General features: G+C 36.3%; 1 protein-coding gene across 1 annotated transcript; it reads right to left on the bottom strand.

The window, feature by feature from the left end:
- Window positions 1-322: 322 nt before the first annotated feature.
- NDUFA12 (NADH:ubiquinone oxidoreductase subunit A12) lies at window positions 323-23,042 on the bottom strand. Its single transcript, XM_006197906.3, has 4 exons — window positions 22,872-23,042; window positions 21,916-21,998; window positions 17,807-17,894; window positions 323-605 (listed from the first exon to the last, which is right to left on the bottom strand). Exons 1-4 carry the CDS (start codon window positions 22,955-22,957, stop codon window positions 425-427), a joined length of 438 nt encoding a protein of 145 aa, XP_006197968.1. The 5' UTR covers window positions 22,958-23,042; the 3' UTR covers window positions 323-424.
- Window positions 23,043-24,393: the final 1,351 nt, after the last annotated feature.

Genomic DNA, 24,393 nt, shown 5'->3' with positions numbered 1-24,393 from the left:
AGAAACAGGAAATCTCTGATAACGGTCTCCAAAGAGAGCTACCATAAAAGCCACCCAGCTCTGATGTCTCTTATCCTCTCCATTCAAGTTTCAAATTCCCATGAAAACATATGTTTGGCTCAGTTCAGTGTTAGGTCTTCCCCCATCAATCGGCTATGGCAGTGAGGCAGGGTCACCAAGCACAGACACAACCACGAGGGCGAGGGGGACTGTAAACCAGGCAGCCACCCCAACAGAAATCAACTTTAATTACCCATGTTTGTAAGCTTCTATTTTGCAGTAGATAAATTACAAAGGTAAGGGCAAAAAGGTACAAAAGACATGGCTTAATCAAACAATTTTAATGACGTTAATAGTAAGCAGTAAAAGTACAATTACATGTCAAGCCTCACATTTTACATGTTTAAAATGTTTTTAATTGTCTTTATTTGTAAGGTGTTGAAGGTGGGACCCACTCCTGAATCTTCTTTCTAGTTGTGGAATAAGGTACATATTGTTGTGGAGTGCCAGTCACGTTGAATTTATGGTTTGTCCAAATGAATTTACGAGCAGTAGGTGGTTTTGTTGTCGGAGGATCATCAGTCATGCAGTGAAGCCAACGATGCCTTAAAGAGGGACAAAAGGACAGTTATGAAGAGGCAGCACAGTGTAGTGGGACGAGGGTTAAGAGGGCAACTCTGGAGCTACTATGCTGCTTCAGCTCAAATCTCAGTTCCATCACCAATCAGCTGAACTTTTCTATGCCTTAGTTTTTTTCATCTGAACATTCTTACGAAGGATAGTATAAGGATTAAGTGAGATAATACACGTAAAGCACCTAGAAAAATTCCTATGCATAGTAGGTACTCAACAAATGTTAGTTACTGCTATTATGATTACTATATTTCATCTAATCTAGGACACTGTCAATTTTAAGACACACTGTATTTCTAAGAAAGAAAAACTGCTGTTAATTAAATTCTGAAACTATTGATTATAACATATACATATATATGGCTAGGTAACTGGCTAAAACCAGTAAGAATAGAGATAAAGTACTATTGTTGCTATATTTGTGTCTAAAGATAATCATATCATGATCAGCTAATACAATGAAGAATGAAGAAGTCTGTACCCGCTGGACTGGTTTCTCTCTTACATCCTTCAAAAGAAACTGGGAATTAGTGAAAATAACCTGAAACAATAAACCATGACTATTAATATGAGCTCTGAAACCCGGTGAGACGCTGGTGGTGAGACAGGCTCTACTAGCCACTCGAAGGAAGGATTAGCTGTCAAAATCAAGTCTGTAACTTATCAAGGGGCTTTATGTAAGCTTACGGCATGGCAGAAATATTTAACTTTTATCTTGTTGAGTCAGCTTAAGTAACTAATGAAAATTTTTATTCAAATACTTGCTGCCAAGACTCCTGAAAGTTGCAATGATATTTAAGGAACCATAGTCCAAAGCTCTTATATGCCTATTCAGTAACTTAACTGAGAGCTCATGGAAAAATTAAAATTCTCAAGAAAGCTAAAAGGTATTTTTTACCACAACACATAAAATCTGAACATGTTCCTCCAGTAAGGCTACTGGCTAGAGTCACTAAATGAGTAAATGGTAATTTATGCTCATTATGGTAGAATAAGAAATTATGAGGAACAAGAAAATGTTTATAGTCCTCTAGGCTAATATAATCCTTCTGTTAAAATTATATTATTAAATAAAGGCTAAAGAAACAATACCTTTTAGATTTCCACAACAAAGAGTTTTTGCAAAATAGGTTTTCAGTTGGGTCATTTTTATTCCAATTAACTAAAGATGTCAATGGACTAACTAGTCTAGAAAACTCTATGGGCTGGCATTAGATCCATTTCCATTTTTTATCACTGTTATTATCTTACAGGACAGGATATGAAATTAGTTACACTTGATGATAAAGTCAGTGAAGTCTCACTACAAATAAGGAGACTGGCAGAAAAGCAAAAGTTATAAACACAAAAGAGATAAATATTTACAATGAAAATATATTACACTTCGGGAAAAATTCAGTACTCCAACATATTCTAGTGTGTCAAAATAACTGGAAAGCAAGATATTAAATCACAGTTGCAAATAAATCCCGTAAGTGGAGGATTCAATTTTCAGTTGTATATGAAGAAAAAGTGTGCAAAGGAACAGGGAAAGAAGACTTTCCCCTTATTTGAAAATATACTATTCCGCTTAAGTTTGAGGTTGTCAGCCATTCAAAATACAAAATGGGGGATTTGTGAAGAAAGAATAAAAGAGCACAACAGGAAATTTAAGAAATAAAAATATATACCATATAAAGTAGATTTTAAAAAATCATTGTGAATGAAAACAGTCTTTAAGATAGATATTAATAAGAAAAATTTTAAAGTTTAATTTTCCCTTTCAGAAAATTCCCGGAAATAAAACATTAACAAATAATAGCCAATAATAACAAAAACACAGGCGGTTTTGAATCTTCTCTTTAGACAGTTCACATTATTAATTTTGGGAATCAAGGCAGGCTTCTGACTTAAATGTTCATTTTTCAGGTATTTTCACTTAATAACACTGAGCCTAGAAATGCCAAAGAGTTTTCAAATTTTCAAAAAATAAATATGAAAGACTAAAAAACCCTCCAGATTGTTTTTTGAGGTAAAAATATTCATTATGCTAAAACTATTATTACCCTATCCTACTTTAGTTTATGAAAATATTCTCATGCATATCACTCAGTCACTTATTTAGGACTAATCTAAGTATTCATATTTTTAAAACGAGGAAACAGAATTGAAATGATTTTCCCAAGGTCCCACAGCATGTGAATCACAGAGCTAAGGCTTGAACACAGCTTTCCAATGGCTGAAGAGAAGTTTTCAATCAGAAACATAAATACAATTAATAGATGAAAACTGGGTTGGGATTATGATAGCATCTAAGTATCTGCCAAAATCCTGAGATCCATCTAACCCCAGGATAGGATTGATAAATTTAACAAATTTAAAAAACAAAGACAGTTCATTACAAGATAGCCAATTCAAACTCTGTTAGCTCAGTAATGATTATTTTTAATTAAATGTAATCTGAACCAAAATCCAAATAGGGCTTGACAATTATAATTCTAAGGATCAGATGAAAGTCTATCTTAAGAAAGTCATGAAAACTTACAACTATCAGGAAGACTGGCATTACTAGATATTAAAGCCATAGACATTAGAATGGCATAAAAATTGATACAAAAATTTTGGTACAAAAGCACAATAATAAAACAGAATGAAATTCCCCAGACAAGGATATATAAGGTAAGGCTGGCCTTTTAAACTACTGGGGAAAGTAAACATTTCTTAACAAATTATGCTAAGATAATTAATTTTTTTGAAAAAAATTAGATTTTCCAAGCCATATATCAGAATAATTACAGACAGATTAACAGTGCTCAGATACAAATGGGAGAATATTTATATCCTTAAGATACACTGATATTCACAGACTATGAAGGACTATTTAAGCTTTTAATATCAAAGGCAAAAAGCCATAAAGAAAAAATGATAATTTTACTACATAAAAACTAATTTACGTCCTAAAACTTTGCAAACAAGATTAAAAAATAAAAAAGGGGAAAATACTTGTAACATACAGAAAAGCAGTTTATCTATCATTACAAATCAGAAAGAAAAAAATCAAACACCCAATTGAAAAATAGATAAAAGAAGTTAAAGATAAGTCATAAAAGGAAAAAATAAAAGCAGCAAACAACAAAAAAAAGTTTAATCAAGGAAATGCAAATTAAAACAAGATGTAACATATTACTAGCTAAATTAGCAAAAATTTTTAAAAATAATATAATACCAGTATTGGTGAAGTTATAGAGAAGACAACAGTCACATACAGCTGAATGTATTTATCCTTAGAGTGTAAACTGAGGGCTATTTGACAGTAGGTACCACAGCACGTACACTCCTGGATGCAGCAATTTTACCTGTAGGAATTTGCCCTAAGGAAATAAGATGTGTGGATAAATGCTTACATACAAGGATGCTGACCACAGCTTTATTTATAACAGTGAAAACATGGAAAGAATAAAACCAAGAATAATATAGGGAATAATATAGGGAATACTTACATATCTCAGGGCATATCCATATGACAGAGGACTAAAGCCTCATTAAAAATTATGTTAGAGAATTTTTTATGACTTGAGAAAATGCTCACCATATGTTAAGTTTGAAAAGCAGGTTATGTACTTAATGATACTAGATAGCATTTATAAGTCACAGGCACTGTTCTAAACACTTTACAAATATTAACTCATTTAATCCTTAAAACAACTCTATGAGACAGATGTTATTATCCCAATTTAATAAATGAGGAAACTAGAGCTCCAAGAGTTTAAATAACTTGCCCACCATAGTAAAGCTAGAATTCAAACCCTGGCTACATCTTCAAAAAGTCCACATACATTAAAAACAAAAACAAAGTCTTTAAGCCATTTTGAGTTTATTTTTGTGGATGATGTGAGAGAGTGTTCCAACTTCACTGATTTACATGTGGTTCTCCAGCTTTTCCAACACCACTTGCTGAAGAGATGGTCTTTTCTCCATTTTATATTCTTGCCTCCTTTGTTGAAGATTAATTGACCATAGGTGTGTGGGTTTACTTCTGGGCTCTCTATCCTGTTCCATGGAGCTATATGTCTTTTGTGTGTGTGCCAATACCATGCTGTTTTGATTACTGTAGCTCTGTAGTATTGTCTGAAGTCTGGGAGGGTTAGGCCTCCAATTTTGTTCTTTTTCCTAAGTCTTGCTTTGGCAACTCTGGATCTTTAGTGATTCCATATAAATTTCAAGATTATCTGTTCTAGTTCTGTGAAAAATGTCCTGGGTAATTTGATAGGGATCACATTAAAACTGTAGTAGCTTTGGGCACTATGGCCATTTTAACAATATTAATTCTTCCAATCCAAGAGCATGAGATAGCTTTCCATTTCTTTAAACCATCTTTAATGTCCTTTATCAGTGTTTTATAGTTCTCGGTGTATAAGTCTTTCACATCCTTGGTCAGGTTTATTCTTAAGCATTTTTTTTTTTGATGTGATTTTGAAACGGATTTTTTTTAAACTTTCTTTTTCTGATATTTCATTGTTAATATAAAGATATGCAATGGATTTCTGTATGTTAATCCTGTATCCTGCTACTTTGTTGAATTCATTTATCAGTTCTAGTAGTTTTTGTGTAGAGTCTGTAGAGTTTTCTGTATTTATAGTATCCTATCATCTGCACTTGGTGACAATTTTACCTCTTCCCTTCCAGTATGGATCCCTTTTTTTCTTTTCTGATTGCTGTGGCTAGGACTTTCAATATTATGTTGAACAGAAGTGGTGAGAGTGGATATCACTGTCTTGTTCCAGATTTTAGCAGGAAGGCTTTCAGCTTTTCACTGTTGAGTGTTACGCTGGCTGTGGGTTTGTCATAAATAGTCTTTATTATGCTGAGATATGTTCCCTCTATACTCACTTTAGTAAAATATTCTCTGACAGAAATCATAGCAATGTTTTCTTAGGTCAGTCTCCCAAGGCAACAGAAATAAAAGCAAAAATAAACAAATGGGACCTAATCAAACTTGTATGTTTTTGCACAGTAAAGGAAACCATAAATAAAATGAAAAGACAACCTACGGAATTTGCAAACAATGCAACTGACAAGGGCTTAACTTCCAGAATACACAAACAGCTAATATAACTCAGTAACAAAAAAACAAACAATCCAATCCAAAAAATGGGCAGAATACCTACATTGACCTTTCTCCAAAGATATATAGATGGTCAACAGGCACATGAGAAGATGCTCAATATCATTAATTATCAGAGAAATGCAAACCAAAATTACAATGAGGTATCACCTCACACCAGTCAGAATGGCCAATATAAAAAGCCCACAAACAACAAATGCTGGAGAAGGTGTGGAGAAAACAGAACACTCCTACACTGTTGGTAGGAATGTAATTTAGTGCAACCACCATGGAAAACAGTGTGGCGATTCCTTTAAAAAACTAAAAATAGACTTACCATATGATCTAGCAATCCCACTCCTGGGCATGTATCTGAAGAAAACTATAATTTAAAAAGAAGCATGTACCCCGATATTCATAGCAGCACCACTTACAATATCCAAAACATGAAAACCACCTAAATGTCCATCGGCAGATGACTAGATAAAAGTTGTGGTATATATAATGGAATATTACTCGGCCGTAAAAAAGAATGAAATAATGCTATTTGCAGCAACATGGATGCATACTAAGTGAAGTGAGTCAAAGACAAATATATGATATCACTCATATGTGGAATCTAAAAAAATGATACAAATGAACTTATTTACAAAACAGAAACAGACTCACAGACATAGAAAACAAATTTATGATTACCAAAGGGAAAGCAGGGGAGAGAGAAATCAGGTGTTTGGGATTATCAGATACAAGCTATTATATACAAAATAGATAAACAACAAGGTCCTACTGTATAGCACAGGGAACTATATTCAATATCTTGTAATAACCTATAATGAAAAAGAATATATATATATAACTGAATCACTATGCTGTACACCAGAAATTAACACAACACTGTAAATCAACTATACTTCAATTTAAAAAAAAAAACCCAAAACAAAGTTTACATATGCATAGGAAAAGAGAAGATGGGAAGAATATATAACAAAAACCTAATAGTGGTTTGTCTCTATGTGGCAGGATAATAATCACTTTTATTTGCTTTGTTATTTTCTGTAGTAAACATGTACTTCTATATAAGATGAAAGAAAGCTATTAAAAAGAGAAACCCTTCTAATCTGAAACAACTAGAGATGTTTTTTAAATCCTGCCCTAATCATCTGTCATTTGGGACTAAAAGTAGGTTGTCTATTTCTAACCCCATTTCATCCCACTTTAAGCCATTTCTTAAAAAAAAAAAAAAACCACTCTCTTTAAAGAATTAAATGTTTTAGTGGCAGATAGACTGTTTTTCTTAGTCTACCTTAATGGAATTTTTTCTACGTCAATTCCAAAGCATGTCATTCACTACAGTTACACAGAAAAAGTTCAAACTACTTTTTAATCTAGAAACCTCAAAATTTTCCACATATCACTATCTCTAGCATATACTAGACACTGATAACCTGTCAACATAGTGAAAATTTATTATGGATATTGGGATCAAGAGTAGTTCCTTGATCACCAAGAGTAATACACAGTTTATTTCCACACCATAGGTATGAAATTTTCCAACAACTTATCTTTGCAAAATGTTAGAATCAGAAGCACTGAAAAGTAAATAAAATGTGTTAAACAAATGTTGAATTTTAAAAATCAAAATAATCCTGTCTTCTCCTTAAAATTAACACATTTTTAACAGAGAAAGGTTATAAAGTAACATTCTGTAACATAAGAATATCTACTTAAACATACAGTTTATAGTTTCTTAGAACAGCCTCTTAATACTCTGATTTTCTGGAGCAGAAAATAAACATTAGAAAGGATCTGTGAAACTTGGAACCCACTGTACTGAGTAACAGTCATTTCAATTCAGCTCAAAGAGTATTTTATACAATACCTACTATCTGAAAACGTATAGATTAGGCAGGTACATCAAGAGGAAGAAGACAATCTTCTCTGGTGTTGAGATGGCAATTTATTTAGGAAAATCATATTTTAAAGACTATAACATGATTCAGTGTGACAACACATTTGAAAGTACAAGTAGAAGTTAGAATGGAATTCAGAGGTAAATCTAGCTCAAATTCCTAAAAAGCTATAAAAGGAGTAACAGACAAACCATTTTTGGATCAGCTAGAAGCAGCAAAGAAAATTATTGTAACCCAAAAGCAAAATAACAGTTGTTTCCAGTAAAATAGTATATCCACATTCATTAAACAAATATTTATTGAGCAACTATAATGTGCTAGATGCTGTTTTAGGCATTAGCAACACAATAGTGAACAAAATATTTACCAAGAAGCATGGTAGTTGGAGAAACAATAAATTAAATACGTAACAAATGCAAGGCATAGATAAGCACAACCACGATACAAACTAGAGCAGGGGAAAGGGAAACGGTGTGAGGGAAAAGGGCTCTTATAGCTAGGGCAGTCTGGGGAGCCACTGAAACAGCCACCTGAACAAAGTGATGGCGTGAGCCAGGCAACATCTGGGGAAAACAGCTAGTACAAAGTGTGCTTATTGCTCAAGGAAAAGCAAGAAGGCCAGTGTGGCTACTAAGTCCAGAGTCGGCAGTGCAGTGAACCCAGCAGTGTACAGACCTGGCAGGGCCAGGAGCACATAAGGCCTTGCAGATCATGTAAGGAGTTGGGGTTTTAATTCTCACCATGATGGGAAAGCCAATGGAGAGTTCTGGGCAGGGGTCTGATGTTACCTGAGTTACAGTTTAAAATAATCACTCTAATCACTTACTATGTGGAGAATACTAGTGTACTGCAAGAATGTAAGGAGACCAGTTGGGAGGTTTTAGTAGAAGTCCAGGTAAGAGATTACTGTAATTAGACTGGGGTCACAGAGGTAGTGATCAGATGTGGGATACAGTCATAAAGTAAAGCAGAAAGAGCCTGCTGATAGACTGGTTATTAGAGAAAGAGTTTTAAGAAGGACCCTGAAATTTTTGGCTTGAGTAAATAAGAGTCATTTAAGGGCTTCGGAACATTTTGCTTGATAGGCTTGTTAATCTACCTACATTGGGCATTTGAAGATATTTTTAAAAAATCAAATATATTACATTTATAAATGTGCCCTAAAATGCTTAAAGGGATGCAATTAACTAAACTTGCAAATGGAGATAACTGTTTAGGAGAAGGTAATCCTTACCAAACATTCACCAAAGAACAAGAGAATATAACTGTTCTTTATTTTTATGCAAAATTTACTAATCTTGTTGCCCTATTTATAAATGGAACCTCAAAGCTTAAGAACAACTAAGTTTTAAAATTTGTAACTGTATAAACAGAATATTAATTTTAAACTCAAAATGCCATTAATCTTTTCTACATACAAAGTCCCTCAGACACTAAACAAACTGTCAAGTAGAATATCAAGTGATATGGAGAAAACATCTGTGAGAGTGAGGGGAGTAGGAAAACAAAATACTGTATGTAATAAACAAATACGTACGTATACGCACATATCCACATATAGTTATTTACAATCACAAACCTTCTGTTGAAGGTGCGACCAATAAACTACAACCTGTTCTCCACACTGTGATCCTTTAAAAACATTTCTTCCTCTACTTGAAAGCAGATCTTTAACTATTTGTTGAATCAATGAACAAAATGTTAGTAGTGTCTATTTCTTCTAGGCCAAGGAATTAGAATTTATTTTTGTTTGTACATTGTATTTCTCTGGATTTTCTAAGTTTTCTATAACAATTGTACATTTTTATAATCAGAAAAAATATTTTAATGATTAGGATTGTTTTAATAACATGGCAAATTGCTTATATTATTGAGAGAAAAAACAGGAAGTAAAACTGAATATGATTATGAATACAACTACGTAAAAATTTATCTAAAAGGATCAAGGAAGTATGCCAAATATTGACAGTGGTTGTCTCTTAGGAGGGTATGTGGATTATCCCTGCCCACTGACAGATTCTTTGAAATTTTTCTGATCCCTCCAAATTTTTTTCAAAACTAGATTCCATTTAGATTCAATGAAGTTTGTATCGCCAAGTCAACATGAACGCTTTTCTGTACTCATCTTACTTAACCTCTCAGCAAAAATCAGTACAGCTAGACTTCCCATGTTTGTTGAAATGCTAATCTCTTTTGCCTTTCCTCTTACTTTGCTAGTTACTTCTCATTCTTTGCTGGCTTGACCTCTCCCCTAAGCTCCAGATTCATACATCCTGCTGTTTACTTGACAAATCTGTTCACTAGGATTTCCAACAGGTGTTGCATACTTACTAAACCCAAAGGAGGCTTTTGATTTCTACCTTCCACCCTCACAACCTACCCTTCTCCCAGTCTCCCCATCTGAATGAACGGTATCATCAGCTATCTCAGATCCAAAACCTAAGAATCATCCTTGATTCTTCTTTATCACCTCAGGAAATCACCCTTACCTATCACTTTACTTCTCTACAGAGGCTTCTAGAACATCTTATGTCAACCAAAAAAAAAAAAAAGCTGGCCATAATGATGTTAAGTATTCTAAATATATTAACCTTACAAGAGAAAAACATTTTATTTCACCATGGCACTGGAAAAATCTTCAAGGAGAAAATCATTTTGTTAAAAAAGAAATCTTTTAAACATATGCTATAATTTTTAAGAGTGTATTACTTGAGTAATTTAATCATTATTTTAATAAGAAAAAGCCAATACACAAGGAGGAGAGACCAGTGCATTACAGGGAGGAATAAAAGACATATTACTTAAAATGAACAGACGCTGCCACCAAGTGGGAAAAAAATATATACACAGTAAAGAAAAATCTAGGCAAGCCATGGTTTTTCTCTTTTTTTAAAAACTTGGTTCAAAGGATTTCAGAGTTCTAATACTTCAAACCATAAAAGAAACATCTGTGTCTTCTGATGTAAGTGAAAAGAGTAATTTCATACTATTATGCATAAAATAGCCCAACCTTTCTACCTTTCTACCCATAACAACATTTTATCTTGTCAAATTTCATGCAGATACTGATTACTTACTTGGTTTACTATCATAAAAATGAAAATAAAGATTATTGTGCACTACTGTATAGATGGTGCCAATTAGCTAACATAAAGATAAAACTGAGGGCAATCAAAAGTGGTATAAGACAGTATTTGTAATCTACTGAAATACTTTGAGCATTCCATTCAATCAAGTTAAAGAAAGGAGGGGAGGTACAGCTCAGTGGTAGAATGTGTGCTTAGCACGCAGGGGTCTTGGGTTCAATCTCCAATACCACCATTAAAAAAACAAAACAAAACACCTCATTACCTCCTCCACCCAAAAACAAACAAAAGAACAATCAAGTTAAAGAAGAAATTAAAATCTCAGGAAGGTACCATAACAAAGAAAAATTACAGACTTTAAGTTATAGTGCAGTATTAGTCTACCAGCCAGTATTCATTAAGTGACTATAAACTCCCAAAGAGCAAGGACTAAGTATTTTGTTCACCACTATGAATGTATAAACCAACCATTGCCTGACATACAGTGGGATGCTCAATAACTATTTGCTGAATGAATGAACTATCTATAACCTGGGTACTGTGCTAGGTTCTAGGCAATACATTTATTATTTTCAAGGTATGAGTAGCTCCACGGCCCATCCCAGAATTTGCATCACCATGTATACCTTTTGTCGATCTACTGCTAAACTTAAGAGTTTTACTGACTGCTGATAGATTCAAAGAAAATGAAAGCCTTGCAACAAGACAGGCAAAATGAACTCATTTTCCCACAAGATTTCTAGTGTTCCCACAAGATTAGGGAACATTAAGTGAGCAACAAATGTTTATTAATGATATTCTCTTTTTTTAACATTTTTTATTGATTTATAATCATTTTACAATGTTGTGTCAAATTCCACTGTTGAGCACAATTTTTCAGTCATTCATGGACATTAATGATATTCTTGATTCTATCAAAACCGCTGATGTCTCTGAAGGGAAATCCTTCTCCAGGTGAGACCACATAGTTATAGAACAGACTCACAGACCATCATGGGCCACACTGGGCACCAGACAACTCAGAAGGACAGAGGACAGGAACCACAGCTTGCCAGCTGAGCAGCATCAGGTGTTCCTCTCATCAGGAGTCTCTGCAGTAGTTAGTGCAGGTAACAGCTCACCTAGCCATCCAGGAGCTATTTTCTTTGACTCCCAGGATGACACAGCACAGGCTCAAGGGAGATGCGAGCCATACCAGGCTGGTGGCAGGAGCTGCCCTGACTTAAAAACTTCATGCCCACAAAAGCTAGTATCTCTAATAGCAACAGCTCCATAGGCACAGCTTCAGGATTCCCACTCCCAAAAGGGACATACATTTTAAGAGCAGCAAATCAGGGAAGCCCAAACATAGCTAACTCATCAAGCATTTATAAATCCTCTCAATGTAGATGCAATTCACCAATCAAGGGTCAGTTTTATCCAGCAATATGGTTGATACAATCTAATCTGGTTTCCAGAGTAACAGAGCTAGTTAACTGAAGATCAGATTCTCTTAACCCATTTACCCATAATTAGTGAAACTGCATACTGCACTAGATAATATCACTCGAAGTTCTATTTCCAAGTGCCAACCTCTATTCTGACCTCCAGACTAGTGTTTTCAACCGTCTACCCACCATCCCCACTTGGTTGTCCAACTGGCATCTTGGCTAGAACTCTTGATCACCCTTTTCAACTCTGCTTCCCCTGTCCTACCTGCTTTCTCTTCTCAGTAAACAGACCACTAGTTCAGGCCGAAAATCCTGAAGTCACCTTTTTCTCTCAAAATCCAATCCATCAGCAAATCCTGTTGACTCCATCTTACTCCAAAATATACCCCCTTGGCAGGCAGCCTCTAAAGTGGCCTCCAGCGATCACATCCTCCTAGTATTCACACCCTTGTGTGATCCCGTCTCCCTGAGTGTGGGCTAGTTCTAACCACTCACTCCTAACAAACAGAAAAGAGCAGAAGTGTGGGATGTCACTTCTGAGATTAGGAAGACTGTGGCTCCCATCTAGGGCCTTCTCTTTCATTCGTTCTCAGACTGTAACTCTGGGAAAGCCAGCTGCCATGTCATGAGGTTGCCTTGTGGAAAGGCCCACATGAGTGTGCTCGGAAGCAAATCTGAGGTCTGTCTACAGCCATGTGAATGAGTTTGGCAGCAGATACTTCCTAATTCAAACCCCGAGATGACTACAGCCCCAGACGATATCTTCACTGTAGCCTTGTGAGAAATTCTAAGCCAGAGGCATCCAGCTAAGCTGACTCAAATTCCTTACCTATGGAAATTGTGAGATGACGTTTATTATTTCAAACTAAATTTGCAAAATCTGCTACACAGAGGTAGGTAACTGATACAATTCCAAATCTCACTACCTATACCACTAGCAGCTCATCCAACCTCAATCACCTCCGGCCTAGTCAACTATACGAACAGCTTCCTAAGTGACTGGCCCACTTCCATAAGGCTTCCTTCCTCTATTCACAGAGATGCTTTAAAAATTTAAATCAGAGTCCTAAAGCCATCAGGTGGGGCTAAGCAAGGTAGGCATCCATTTGTGCTTGGCATGGGGATGGGGATGGCAGAGGAGGAGTGTGGCAGCAGCCCAGTAAGGTGTCAGTCTGCACGGGGAGAGCAGGGTGTCCACACAGGGAGGGAGGGTGGCAACCTGGTGTAGGTTGTTGGAGGTAAAGGAGGGTAAGGAGGGAGTCCAGTGGTGGGGAGATGGGAAGACAGCAATGGGAACTCAGTTACGTATAGTGGAATTCATCAAATAAGTAACTCTATTAAAATCAAAACAGATATAAATACGAAAAGGGAGAAAACCAGAATATAACCTGCGGTGTTGGACTGGATTCAGTGGCCTTGCTGTGGACTTACAGTTTTTAATATATAGAGAGAAAAAAAGATAAAAGAGATACAGAAATGTAGACACACACACACATATCCATACACATGAAATCATTAGAGGACTTTCCGAGCTTGTCCACTGAGGTGGCCTTGGAGCACTGACACCCCAACAGCAAGAAGCACATCTTGCACATGGATCTTAGCTTCTAAATACCACTCTCCACTGAAAAACAGCAAGCAAGACAAAAAAAAAAAAACAAAAAAACCCATAGGCCTCCTCAGAAAAATGGCTGTTTCCATGGGTGATCAGGGAAAATATAAGATGAACCTGGAATATCTTTTGTCAGAAAGCAAGAAAAGTGTTCCAAGAATGATGAGAACATTTCAAAAGGACTCCAGATGCAGATGAATGGGTTCCCACTGGTCAAACTGAGTTCAATTTGAGCAATAAAAGGACCGATTAGAGTAATGGTTTATAACCCACTAGTTGAAATAACAGTTCATACTGATAAAAATAAATAAAAGTTTGATAAGTAATTGGGTAGTTACATAACTCAAAGTATCTCCCACAAAATGCTAATTAATTGCAAAGGGAAAATGAATAACTTTAGAATGGAGATATCTGGCAGACACACCCTAATCAAGTGATAGAAGTTTTCAGTAATGAGACAAATCAAGATCAGATGCCATTTAATAGCGTGCAACAGGAAGAATCTGACATTGCTTCTGTGACATTCTTGCCAAAGATGCACAGCCTGAATCTAGTCATGGGGAAACACTGGACAAACCCACAAGGAGGGACATTCTACAACAAAACTGGTCTGTAATTTTCCAAATTGTCAAGATCATAAAAATTGAGGAAAAACTGAGGAACCAATCCAGTGTGAAAGAGACTAGAGAAAAATGAGATCTACATGAAATGCAAGACTAAATTCTCTTGCTATAAAGGACATTATTAGGACAACTGATGAAACTTGAACAGGGTCTGAAGATTATACAGTAGCAGTGTATCATTATTAATTTCCTAACTGACGGCCATATTTTGGTTATGCAGGAGAATGCTGTTATTTATAGGAATTACACACTAAAGTGTTCAGTTGTGATATAACATTGTTTTGGCAATTTACTTTGAACTGATTCAAATACTTGTAACATTTCAGAAAATTTGGGATTGTTCCCAATTTTTGTTTTTAGATGTAAAACGGATCATATCCTACCTTACCTTCCAGTAACTTACAAATTGGAACTTTAGGAAAAAAGTCAAAGGATTTATCCACACCTTACAAGATCTACATGATCAATGCCTTAGCTGTTTCTCCTGCCTCGTTTCCATTTTCTTCTCCTCACCCATTCCATTCCATTCCAGCCAAGCTGGCCATATTGCTATTCTTTGAGTACAAGCAATGCATTTCGAACACAAAGGGCTTTTGCACCTGTGGTTCCTGCTGCCTAGAGCTCCTCACTTCCCACCCCTCACCTTCCCCTTCAAATGTCACTTCCTCAAAGAAGCCTTCCCTGACCCCTGTATAAAACAGCCACCTGACCCTCCCATTACTCTTTACTCCTTTATGAGCGTCAACTTCCTTGCATTTATTGTTGCCTAAAATATATAACATATTTGTTTTTCTGCTTCCTCTCAAGAGAGCAAGGACTTTGTTTTACTCACTTGCCGTATCCCCAGTGCCCACAATAGTTCTTGGCACCTGGTAGGTACGCAACAGTTATTTGAATGAATAAAGATAACAAATTGTAATTCATTACTCTGTATGTAAGATAATACCTGGCTCTCTAACAAAAGATAAGTCAGTCCAACTTCAAATTTATTCATGGATCAAATCAAAGGTAACATTAGAATTCCACAATGTATTGCACTCAGCAAAGGGGGTTCTGAGAAACAAACAGCTGAACTTATCCAAACTATTTCTCCCTACAAAGACTCATCACAAGCTTCCCTTACAAACAAGGGTCATCAAAGGTACTCAGATCTTAGGAGGCTCCACTCCACAAAGAAACTCAGCTTTGTGTTCTCAACTGCCCTCAGGCACCTGCTAGGGTAATGTTATCTTTCACACATTTCAGCTTTTTCATGTGATCTCAGATGTTATATATAAAAGAACTTGCTTGGCCGACTAGTACTTTTATCATTTCAGATTTTTAAAATAAATTCAAATGTGTTTCATTCCACATAATTTAAATTAGTACCCCCTCCCAATCTCCCCCAACAGAGACCTTGAGCACCGATGTTAGATGGGTGCTTTGAAGATGGCCATCAATCTGAACAAGACAGCCTACATGCCTTCCACATCCTCCCCAAACCAACCCCACCTGAAAAAACAACCAAATAAAAACTAGAAGGACACCTCATCTCCTAAAGCAACACTCCACTTTGAGATCTTGGTCTCAAATAGTGCCCCTGACACATAGAACGATCCTTTAGAGAAGGCAAACCTAAAGTTCCAAACCTAAAATCATAGCTCCTTAAACTTTAACAGAACCACAGGTTACTATTTCCCATGAACCAGAGCACAGACATCCAGCCTCAAATGTAGCATCAGTGCTACTTTCTCATGTTAAGAGCCAGTGAGGTTTATTAGAGACATAAATCCAATATCGTGGTCTTCATACCACATCACTGACATGAGTCAATGCTCCTAACTATCCAAGTAGTGGACCAGAGGTTGAAAACTGGATATAGGTGAAATCTTAACAAACATATTTTATTTAGCTCACACGATATTTAAAAAAAAAAAAAAGCTATTCTGTCTAATCAAGTGGCCTCAATTTAAATGAAATAAATGCACTTCCTTAGTTGCATTAGCCACATTTCAAACATGTTCTGGGCCACGTGTGGCTAGTGGCTACCCTATTAGACAGCACAGCTATAGAATATTTCCATTTCCTGGATCGTGCTGTATTTAAATTGACAAATATCTTTAAAATAAACATTTAAAAAATAAGAACTCTCACAAAGAAATACAGATTTCCACTTTCTCTTAAAAAATCATCTAGAAACCCTTGGCTGAATTCTCACCTGATGGAACTGGACAGAGTGAATGCAGCTGCTGCCCTCTTTGACAAGAGTCGGTGCTTTTCAATTCATCATAGTCCCCAATACCCGCAACTGTCCCACATCTGCACTTCACTCACTTATGATACATGCCTGGATTTCTGAGTCTTTAGAATGAGTGAATACTCTGAGATTATCTCAGTTTCTACTCAATAGAGTTCAAAACTATTTCTGATGGCCAAATTCAACTAAAATAAAATATCACAGTTAACCTGCTGGTAATTTTTAGGGTTTTTTTCTGAAAATTTCTAGACCAACTTGTAAGGTATCTCTAGAGTTTAAATGTATAGCAACCAGCAACCTCTGAAATGAATGTAAGTACTTGGTTCTGAAGTATTTTACTCAAAATTTGGCAATTCAAGTAAGAGCATTTAAAATTTCATTTCAAAATAGGCATATTAAAAATCATAGTTTTTAGAGACCTAATGAACTTGGGGTCTCTCATTTTACAGATGAGAAATCCAAGCTCCAGAGAGGTTAATGAATTTGCTTAAAGTCAAACAGCCAAATAAGATTAGAGCCAGAGTTCTTTTTGCCTTTCTCTTCACTATGGCCAGGTGATACTGTAAGCATACTGTTTTTTCCTCAAAGACAGCCACACCATTATATATTCCAACGTATAATATGATGTTGACACGTCTCATCAAGGGACAGTCTATGCCTCTCCTGTTAAACACGGGCAGAGTTTTCTAATTGCCTTGACCAGTGGAATGCAGACTCGATACTAGATGATTTCCAAGACTAAGCTGGATGAGGCAACATGGTTAGCCTGGCACTCTCTCTCAGAGTATTTACCTGAGGAGGCTCAGGTTACCCCAGGGTATTCTAATCCAACACGCCAGCTATGCCCCCAGCTAACAGCCAGCATCAACTGCCAGACCCTGAGTGAACACACCCTCAGCTGATTCCAGTGTCCAGCCTTTGAATCTTCCACTTGAAGCCTTGGACATCCTGAAGCATAGATAAGTCATCCCTACTGTGTCTTGCCTGAACTCCTGACCCACAAAAACTATGAGACAAATACTTGTTGTTTTAAGCTAAGTTTTAGGGTCACTAGGCAAGCAGCCATCGTAACTGGGACAGATGCTTTCAGAAAACCACTGACTGTTTTAAGAATAAATAGACGTTCAACAAATATTTGTGTAATGAAACACATACTGCCAAGTCAAATAAAATAAAATGTTGACTTAGCTTACCATTCAGGGGGCACCATGCTTCCGTCCACATCCCAGAATGTGTTTTTGCCATTCATTTCAGTGGTATATATAACCCATCGGTGACGGCCTGGATGGAGAGATCAACGTCTACTTTAGAAAGATGTGAGGAAACAAAGACAACCTTTTAAAAAAAGCATAACTGCAAATATCAAAGAATACAACCTTTTTATTAAGAAAAGACTTCTTTGTGCTCTTACATAGAGAAATGTTATAGAACTAGAGGCCTGGGTATATTACTGAAGGCAAACTCCAGAGAGTATATGGCACACTTTTATCAACAGCCTGTATGGGGACTGAGGCTCCCTTTGTGGGTAGGGCTCAGCTCAGGCCTTTCCCATAGGAGGACACTTGCTTCTCCCCCAGCTCCCCTGCCAAGAAAGTACTGGGAGGGAAGGAAAGGGGAATGTTCCCAGCCTTTCAGAGTATTCAGGAGAGACAGAGCTCCTCCTGAGACTGGAACAGGAGAAATGTATTCACAGCAATCATACTTGAATTATACGTTTCCATGTAAATATTGTAAAATAACCACCAGAGATCCTTTTGGAAACTGGTGATTATTACATAATAAGAAAAGATTATATATGATGGTAGATAAGTAGAACAGTTCATGCCATCAAAATACTATAGCTGCATTCTTTATTTAACAAATTTCTGTGAAATAGTTAAGACCTTGAGCACAATTTACAAAATTGTTTCTACTGGGTCTTTAAGTTAGGCAAAGACTAGATTCCAATGAAGACTGTCAAATATTACTACGGGATATTAGGCAAGTTTTATGAGCCTCAGTTTCTTTATCTAGTAAAAGTGGATGATTATATTTATATCTTAAAGTTGCTATGAAAATTAAGTATCACACATATACTTAGCTCAGTATCAGTCACATAAATGCATAATAAGCATTAATTCCTCCCATCTCTTCCTCACTGCCCTCACCCCCTAATAGGGAATACTGAATTCATCCCTGTAATGGATTTCAAGCCAATAAGCAAAAAGTAATCTGCATTTCCTTTACAGAGTTTTCCTAGGTAAATATACAATCAACAAATATTGACTACTTAAATATGAATTTATTAAAGAAATATAGATTTCGATCAGGATTTGTTTCTTCTATTAGAGAAATCAATCCTGAGAATAAATAACTAAAAGTAAACTATAATTCTACAAGGCAGGTGAAAATGAAGGCAGATAGAGGAAACTTGGGAAAGGTTTCATAGTTAGGCCGTAACAACAGAGCTGGGCTTTAACAATCTCGCCATATATACATATATATATGAATTTTAAATGTGCATACTCAGACTCAACAATTCCACTTCCAGGAATTTACTCTTAGAATATTTAAACAAGTGAATGTGGATGTAATTACAAGCAAGTTCACTGCAGCATTGTTTCTAGTAGCAAAAAGTTGAAGGCTATGTATGTAAATGTCTATCAAAAGTAGAGTGTCTGACAGACTCACAGACATAGTAAACAAACTTATGGTTACCGGGCGGGAAAGGGGTAGGAAAGGATAAATTGGGAGTTTGAGATTTGCAAGTACTAACTACTATATATAAAATAGATAAACAACAAATTTCTTCTGTATAGCACAGGGAACTACATTCAATATCTTATAGTAACCTATAATGGAAAAGAGTATTTTTTATCTATGTATATGTATGACTGAAACATTATGCTGTACACCAGAAATTGACACACTATAAGCTGACTATACTTCAATTAAAAAAAAAAGTTGGTGTGCTTAAGCAAAAACAAAAAAAGGAGAATGTTTGAAAAAATTATAGTTCTTCCATACTGTGTTGCTATTAAAAAGAATGCTGTGAAAAAAAATGTTTTAAATAAGAAAACACAAACAAATGTTCAAACAAAAAAGAATGCTGTAGATACATCCAACTGGCTAATATGGAAAAATGGCCCACGATTTTTAAGTAAAGATATATCGATTTACAAACAGTATGCATTACATAATTCCTTGAAATAAAAAAAGAATGTTTATAATTCATTAAAGAATATTTAAAATATATTTTAAACTACTAAAAGAGGGGTAGAATTATGAGAGTTGGGAGCTTTCATTTTTCACTTCATACACTAAATTTTAATGTTTTTACAACATATATCTTTTTTTAAAGTTTTTTTGGGGGGTGAGATTAGGTTTGTTTGTTTGTTTGTTTACTTTTAGAGGAGGTTCTGGGGATTGAACCCAGGACTGCATGCATGCTAAGCATGCACCCTACCACTTGAGCTATACCCTTCCCCTCATACATCATTTTTTATATTGGCAAAAAGAAAGATATTTCCAACGTGAGGAAAGAAGGAAAGAAGAAAAAGAAGGGGAGAAAATGAAGAAAGCTTAATGTTATACTAGTTTGTAACAATAAAGTGGTAAGTAGAAAGAATATTGGCCCAGGGCTCTGCCACTACCTAGTTCTGTTACTTAATTAAGTTCCTTTCAGATAAGACATTTTCTTGGGCTTCAGTTTCTTTCTCTATAAAACAAGTTTTTAGATAATCTCTTAAAATCTCTCCCAGGTCTAAAACTCTATGATTTCTGTAGGTATTAAAAAAATATGGTTATAGAGTGTTAAGATATTATTTACCTCTTGTAAACAAACTTGCATCCAATGCAATCACACATGGACACATGGTTTACATATTTCCAAAAAATATTATTAAGCTCAATAACTCAGTTTCTTCATCAGTAAAATGGTGGCGGGGGGAATTAAGTGCCTATCTCCAAAAGATGTTAAATATGAGATAATGTATGTTACACGTGTTTAGCATGCACATAGCACTCATAGGTCATTATTATTTCACATTACACGTTTTTCCCCTGGATGAAGACTCCTTTGTTTCCCCTCTTGGATACTTTTAATCTCAATTGAAAGATTTTTTTTTATTATTATAAAAGTAACAAATGCACATGGTAAAAAAATTCAGCAGTTCAAGAAGGTAACGATAATAACAACAGTGGTACTGATATTTATTAAGTATTTATGTGCCAAGTGTTAGGCCAGTGATTCTCAACATAGGGCAATTTTGCTCCCCAAGGGACATCTGGCAACATTGGGAGACACTTTTGGTTGTCACAACTGCAGAGGTGAGGTGTTTCCGGCAACCGGTGGGGAGATGCCACGGATTTGTAGACTAGCCCCTCTCCACAAAGAATTATCTGGCCCATAGTGTTAACAGAGTCGAGGTTGAGAAGCCCTACATTAGGATAAGCTCCTCCCATTTACTTTTCATCTAGTTTTTATACAACTTTATATGGCAAATATTACTATTATTACACCTACTTTATAGATGAGGAAACTGAGGCTTAGAGATGTTAATTAGGTAAACTTCAAAGTTACAAAGTCATAAAGTAGCAGACAGAATGTTCAACCCCCACCATCTGATACTACCTCTAAGTTTCTTGCAGTTCCTTCCAAAATTTAATATGCACACAAAAAGCATGCATTTTCTCCCTGTAAGGATATCAGACATTGTTCTGCAACTGGAGCTTTTCATGTTACACACATCTTTGATATCTTTCTATATAAAACGTATAGGTTTATATCATTCTTAATAACAACAAAGTATTCTAAAAATGTACAATCAGTGTCCAATACACACTTTTAGAAATTGCTTTTAGAATTTACTACTAAAACAATGCTGCAATGGGTGTCTTTGTTTTGCAAGAATATTTGAAGGTGAGTTCTCAGAAGTGGAAGTGCTAGGACAAAAGATATGTGTAATGTAAACTAACAAAATTTACCAACTGTCCTCCAAAAAGACTGTATTAACCCATATACTACTATAGCACTTCCCACATGATTTATTAGATTGGGAAATACGTCAAAATTTGACAGGTGACAAAAGACAACACTGTTTATTGAGCTGCATTTCTGTAATTACAAGTGAGGATGAGCATCTTTTCAGGCCTTTATTGGTCATTCAGCTTTCTTTTCCTGTGAATTATCTTGTTTTTTTTCCTACTGAGTTCTTCACGTTTTACAAATACTTTATAGAAGTTTCTTGTACACTGTGGAAAACAGTGTCAAATCAAATCCCAATCTCACTCCCATCATTCATACCAAAAATACTGCACTCACCAAAAAACTGCTTGTTGTCTTCATAGTATTTGTTTCCATATTTGTCTTCCCCCACTAATGTACCAACCCTCACATCATTGGCCCTGTGAATGTCGAAAAGAAAACATTTTAGAATTATTCTTTGTTCAAAACACAAACATAAACAGAGAACACCAACTTTCACAAACAAAGGCAGCCTCATCACCTAGAAAAATGAGGAGACGCTGGGTAGTTACTGATTGTATACTTCTAGCCTTCATCCCCAGGTTCACGGAGAATCCCACTGTCGATGAATCAGCTTTCAAGTAAGAGCTCTAGATAATCCCAGTACCATGTCCCAGTACCATGACAGCACGAGAAAACATAAACTGACCCTAATGATGTGCCTAAAGTCCACTAAATATATAGATGCAATATCTTCAAATTACTAGACTACTTTTACCTACTATGCCTAGGCCACGGGGCTCTGGAGTTAGCAAAAACCTTCAGAAAATCTGCAAGCTGAAGTATTTCATCTCCTTAAAATGATACAAATATATCCTGGCTCTTTCATTCGGCTCTGGGTCTCCAACTAGGTTTCTGTGGACGATGCTGCTCGTCCGACTTTCTGAATGTACCATTATGGGACCATTACGATCACTTCGTTCAACGCCTCACTGTACGGGGGGAGGAAAGTGAAGGCCAGCGAAGGGGGAAAAGTTTCCCAAGGTCACACAGTGAATGTTGGGCAATGTACTCTCCAAGAAGTAGGGCAAGGGGACAATCCATGTCACAGCTGACTCTAGCGCCTGCTTTGGTCCTGTCTCCGGGATACCCCTGGCCAGACTTCGGCCCGGAGGAAACTGGGCAGAGACTGGCCGGTCGTCCTTGACAAGAGTTGCGGATTCTCCAAGGTGACCCAAGCCGGGGCCCCTTTCCAAAAACCCAGCCAACGCAAGTCCAGCTCCAGAGGCAAGATCATGGCTCTGACCGCCTACCTGAACAAAATCCGTAGGTAGCCGCGGAGGCCGCCGTGGCCGCTGACCTGCTGCAGCCCGCGCTTCAGGACCTGCAGGAGCTCCATCTTGTCCCGCAGGCTCCGCCTCGCCGGCGCGCAGCGCAAAACCCACCGGGTGGAAGCGGCCACTCAGCGGCAGGGAGCCGACCGTAGAAGGTTCTCACGCAGGCGCGCCATGCGGAAGTGGCCCTGCGCATGCGCTGGCGTGGAGCACCCCACCCCCCACCCCCCACCCCTTTGCGGCCACTTACCCGTTTCCAGAAAAAGTCCGGTTGATTGGTTTCCTTCCAAAAGGATTTTCAGAGATTGCATTTAGAAGGCAGGACATGTAGTGGAAAACTCATCTCAACTTTCCCAGGTGGCGGTTTCTTCTTTGGGGACCTCAGTTTCCTCGTCTAAAATGATTACCTCAGACTATTCCAAAAATCTTTTCTAGAGCCAAGATTGTTTAGAAACAAAATACCATTAAGGAATTCAGTATTAAGCATGTAATGATACTGCACATTCAAAAATAAGTACATTCGATATTAGCGTTATGTAGGTAAGCGATTGAGGAGAAACAGAAAAACGTAAGATTAAGTATCTGCTCCCAAGGATTTAATGATTTAATTCCAAGTTTAAAATTAAAATTTTAAATATTTAAAATGTATTAGAAAAATAATTCATGTATGACATTAGAAATTTTAAATAGTAAAGGATGTTAAATGAGCACTATTATTTCTAATTTTCTGGCAGCTAACTTTATAATTTTAAATGTTTTAAAATTCATATTTGTTGATCCATGAATTTGGAACAGATTGATTCTCAACTATTTGAGATGAGAAATTTAGCATATGTCACTTCTCTCACCTTTTCTCATCCTTCGCTCTTTCAGGCTCTAGTGTACCATTTCTTTAAAAAGGTAAAGGTTTATAAGATTTACATTCTAATCTATAGCTGCAAGTTTTCATAATTGTCTAAAGAACTTTAAAGATTGAAATACAGTATTATTTCTTGAAAATGACCAAGTAATAAGACTGGGCCTGGAGAAGAGGTGTAATTTTATGCTACTAAATCTTCAACCCCAGAAGATAAACTTCCAAACATTAGGATCAAATTTTCTTTTCTTAAACTCTACCAATTGCTCAAAATCATGTCACATTGAAATTTATGTTGAACTGTGACTTCATAGACTTTTTTGGTTCTTGTTTAAAAAAATTCTATCTGAATTATTCCAATATGTCTAAGAATTCTTTTAAAAGCATAATCATTACCATTCTCTCACCTCAAAAAGTTAGTAAATGCTCAATTTCAAATATCCACTGAGGATTCAAATTTCTCCAATTTTTTTGTTTGTTTTTACAATTTGTCCAAATAAGGTCCATATGTTGTACCTGGTTGATTTTCTTTTAATCCATAGTATTCCCCCATTTTCCATCTGCTTCTTTTTTTTTTTTTCATCCTTCCAGTTTATTTGACAAAAATCTGGCAGTTTCTCCTGTAGAGTTTTCCACTGTCTGGAT

This window comes from Vicugna pacos, chromosome 12 (assembly GCF_048564905.1).
Source record: "Vicugna pacos chromosome 12, VicPac4, whole genome shotgun sequence".
Taxonomy (NCBI): Eukaryota; Metazoa; Chordata; class Mammalia; order Artiodactyla; family Camelidae; genus Vicugna; species Vicugna pacos.
This window is presented reverse-complemented; position numbering and strand designations above follow the sequence as displayed.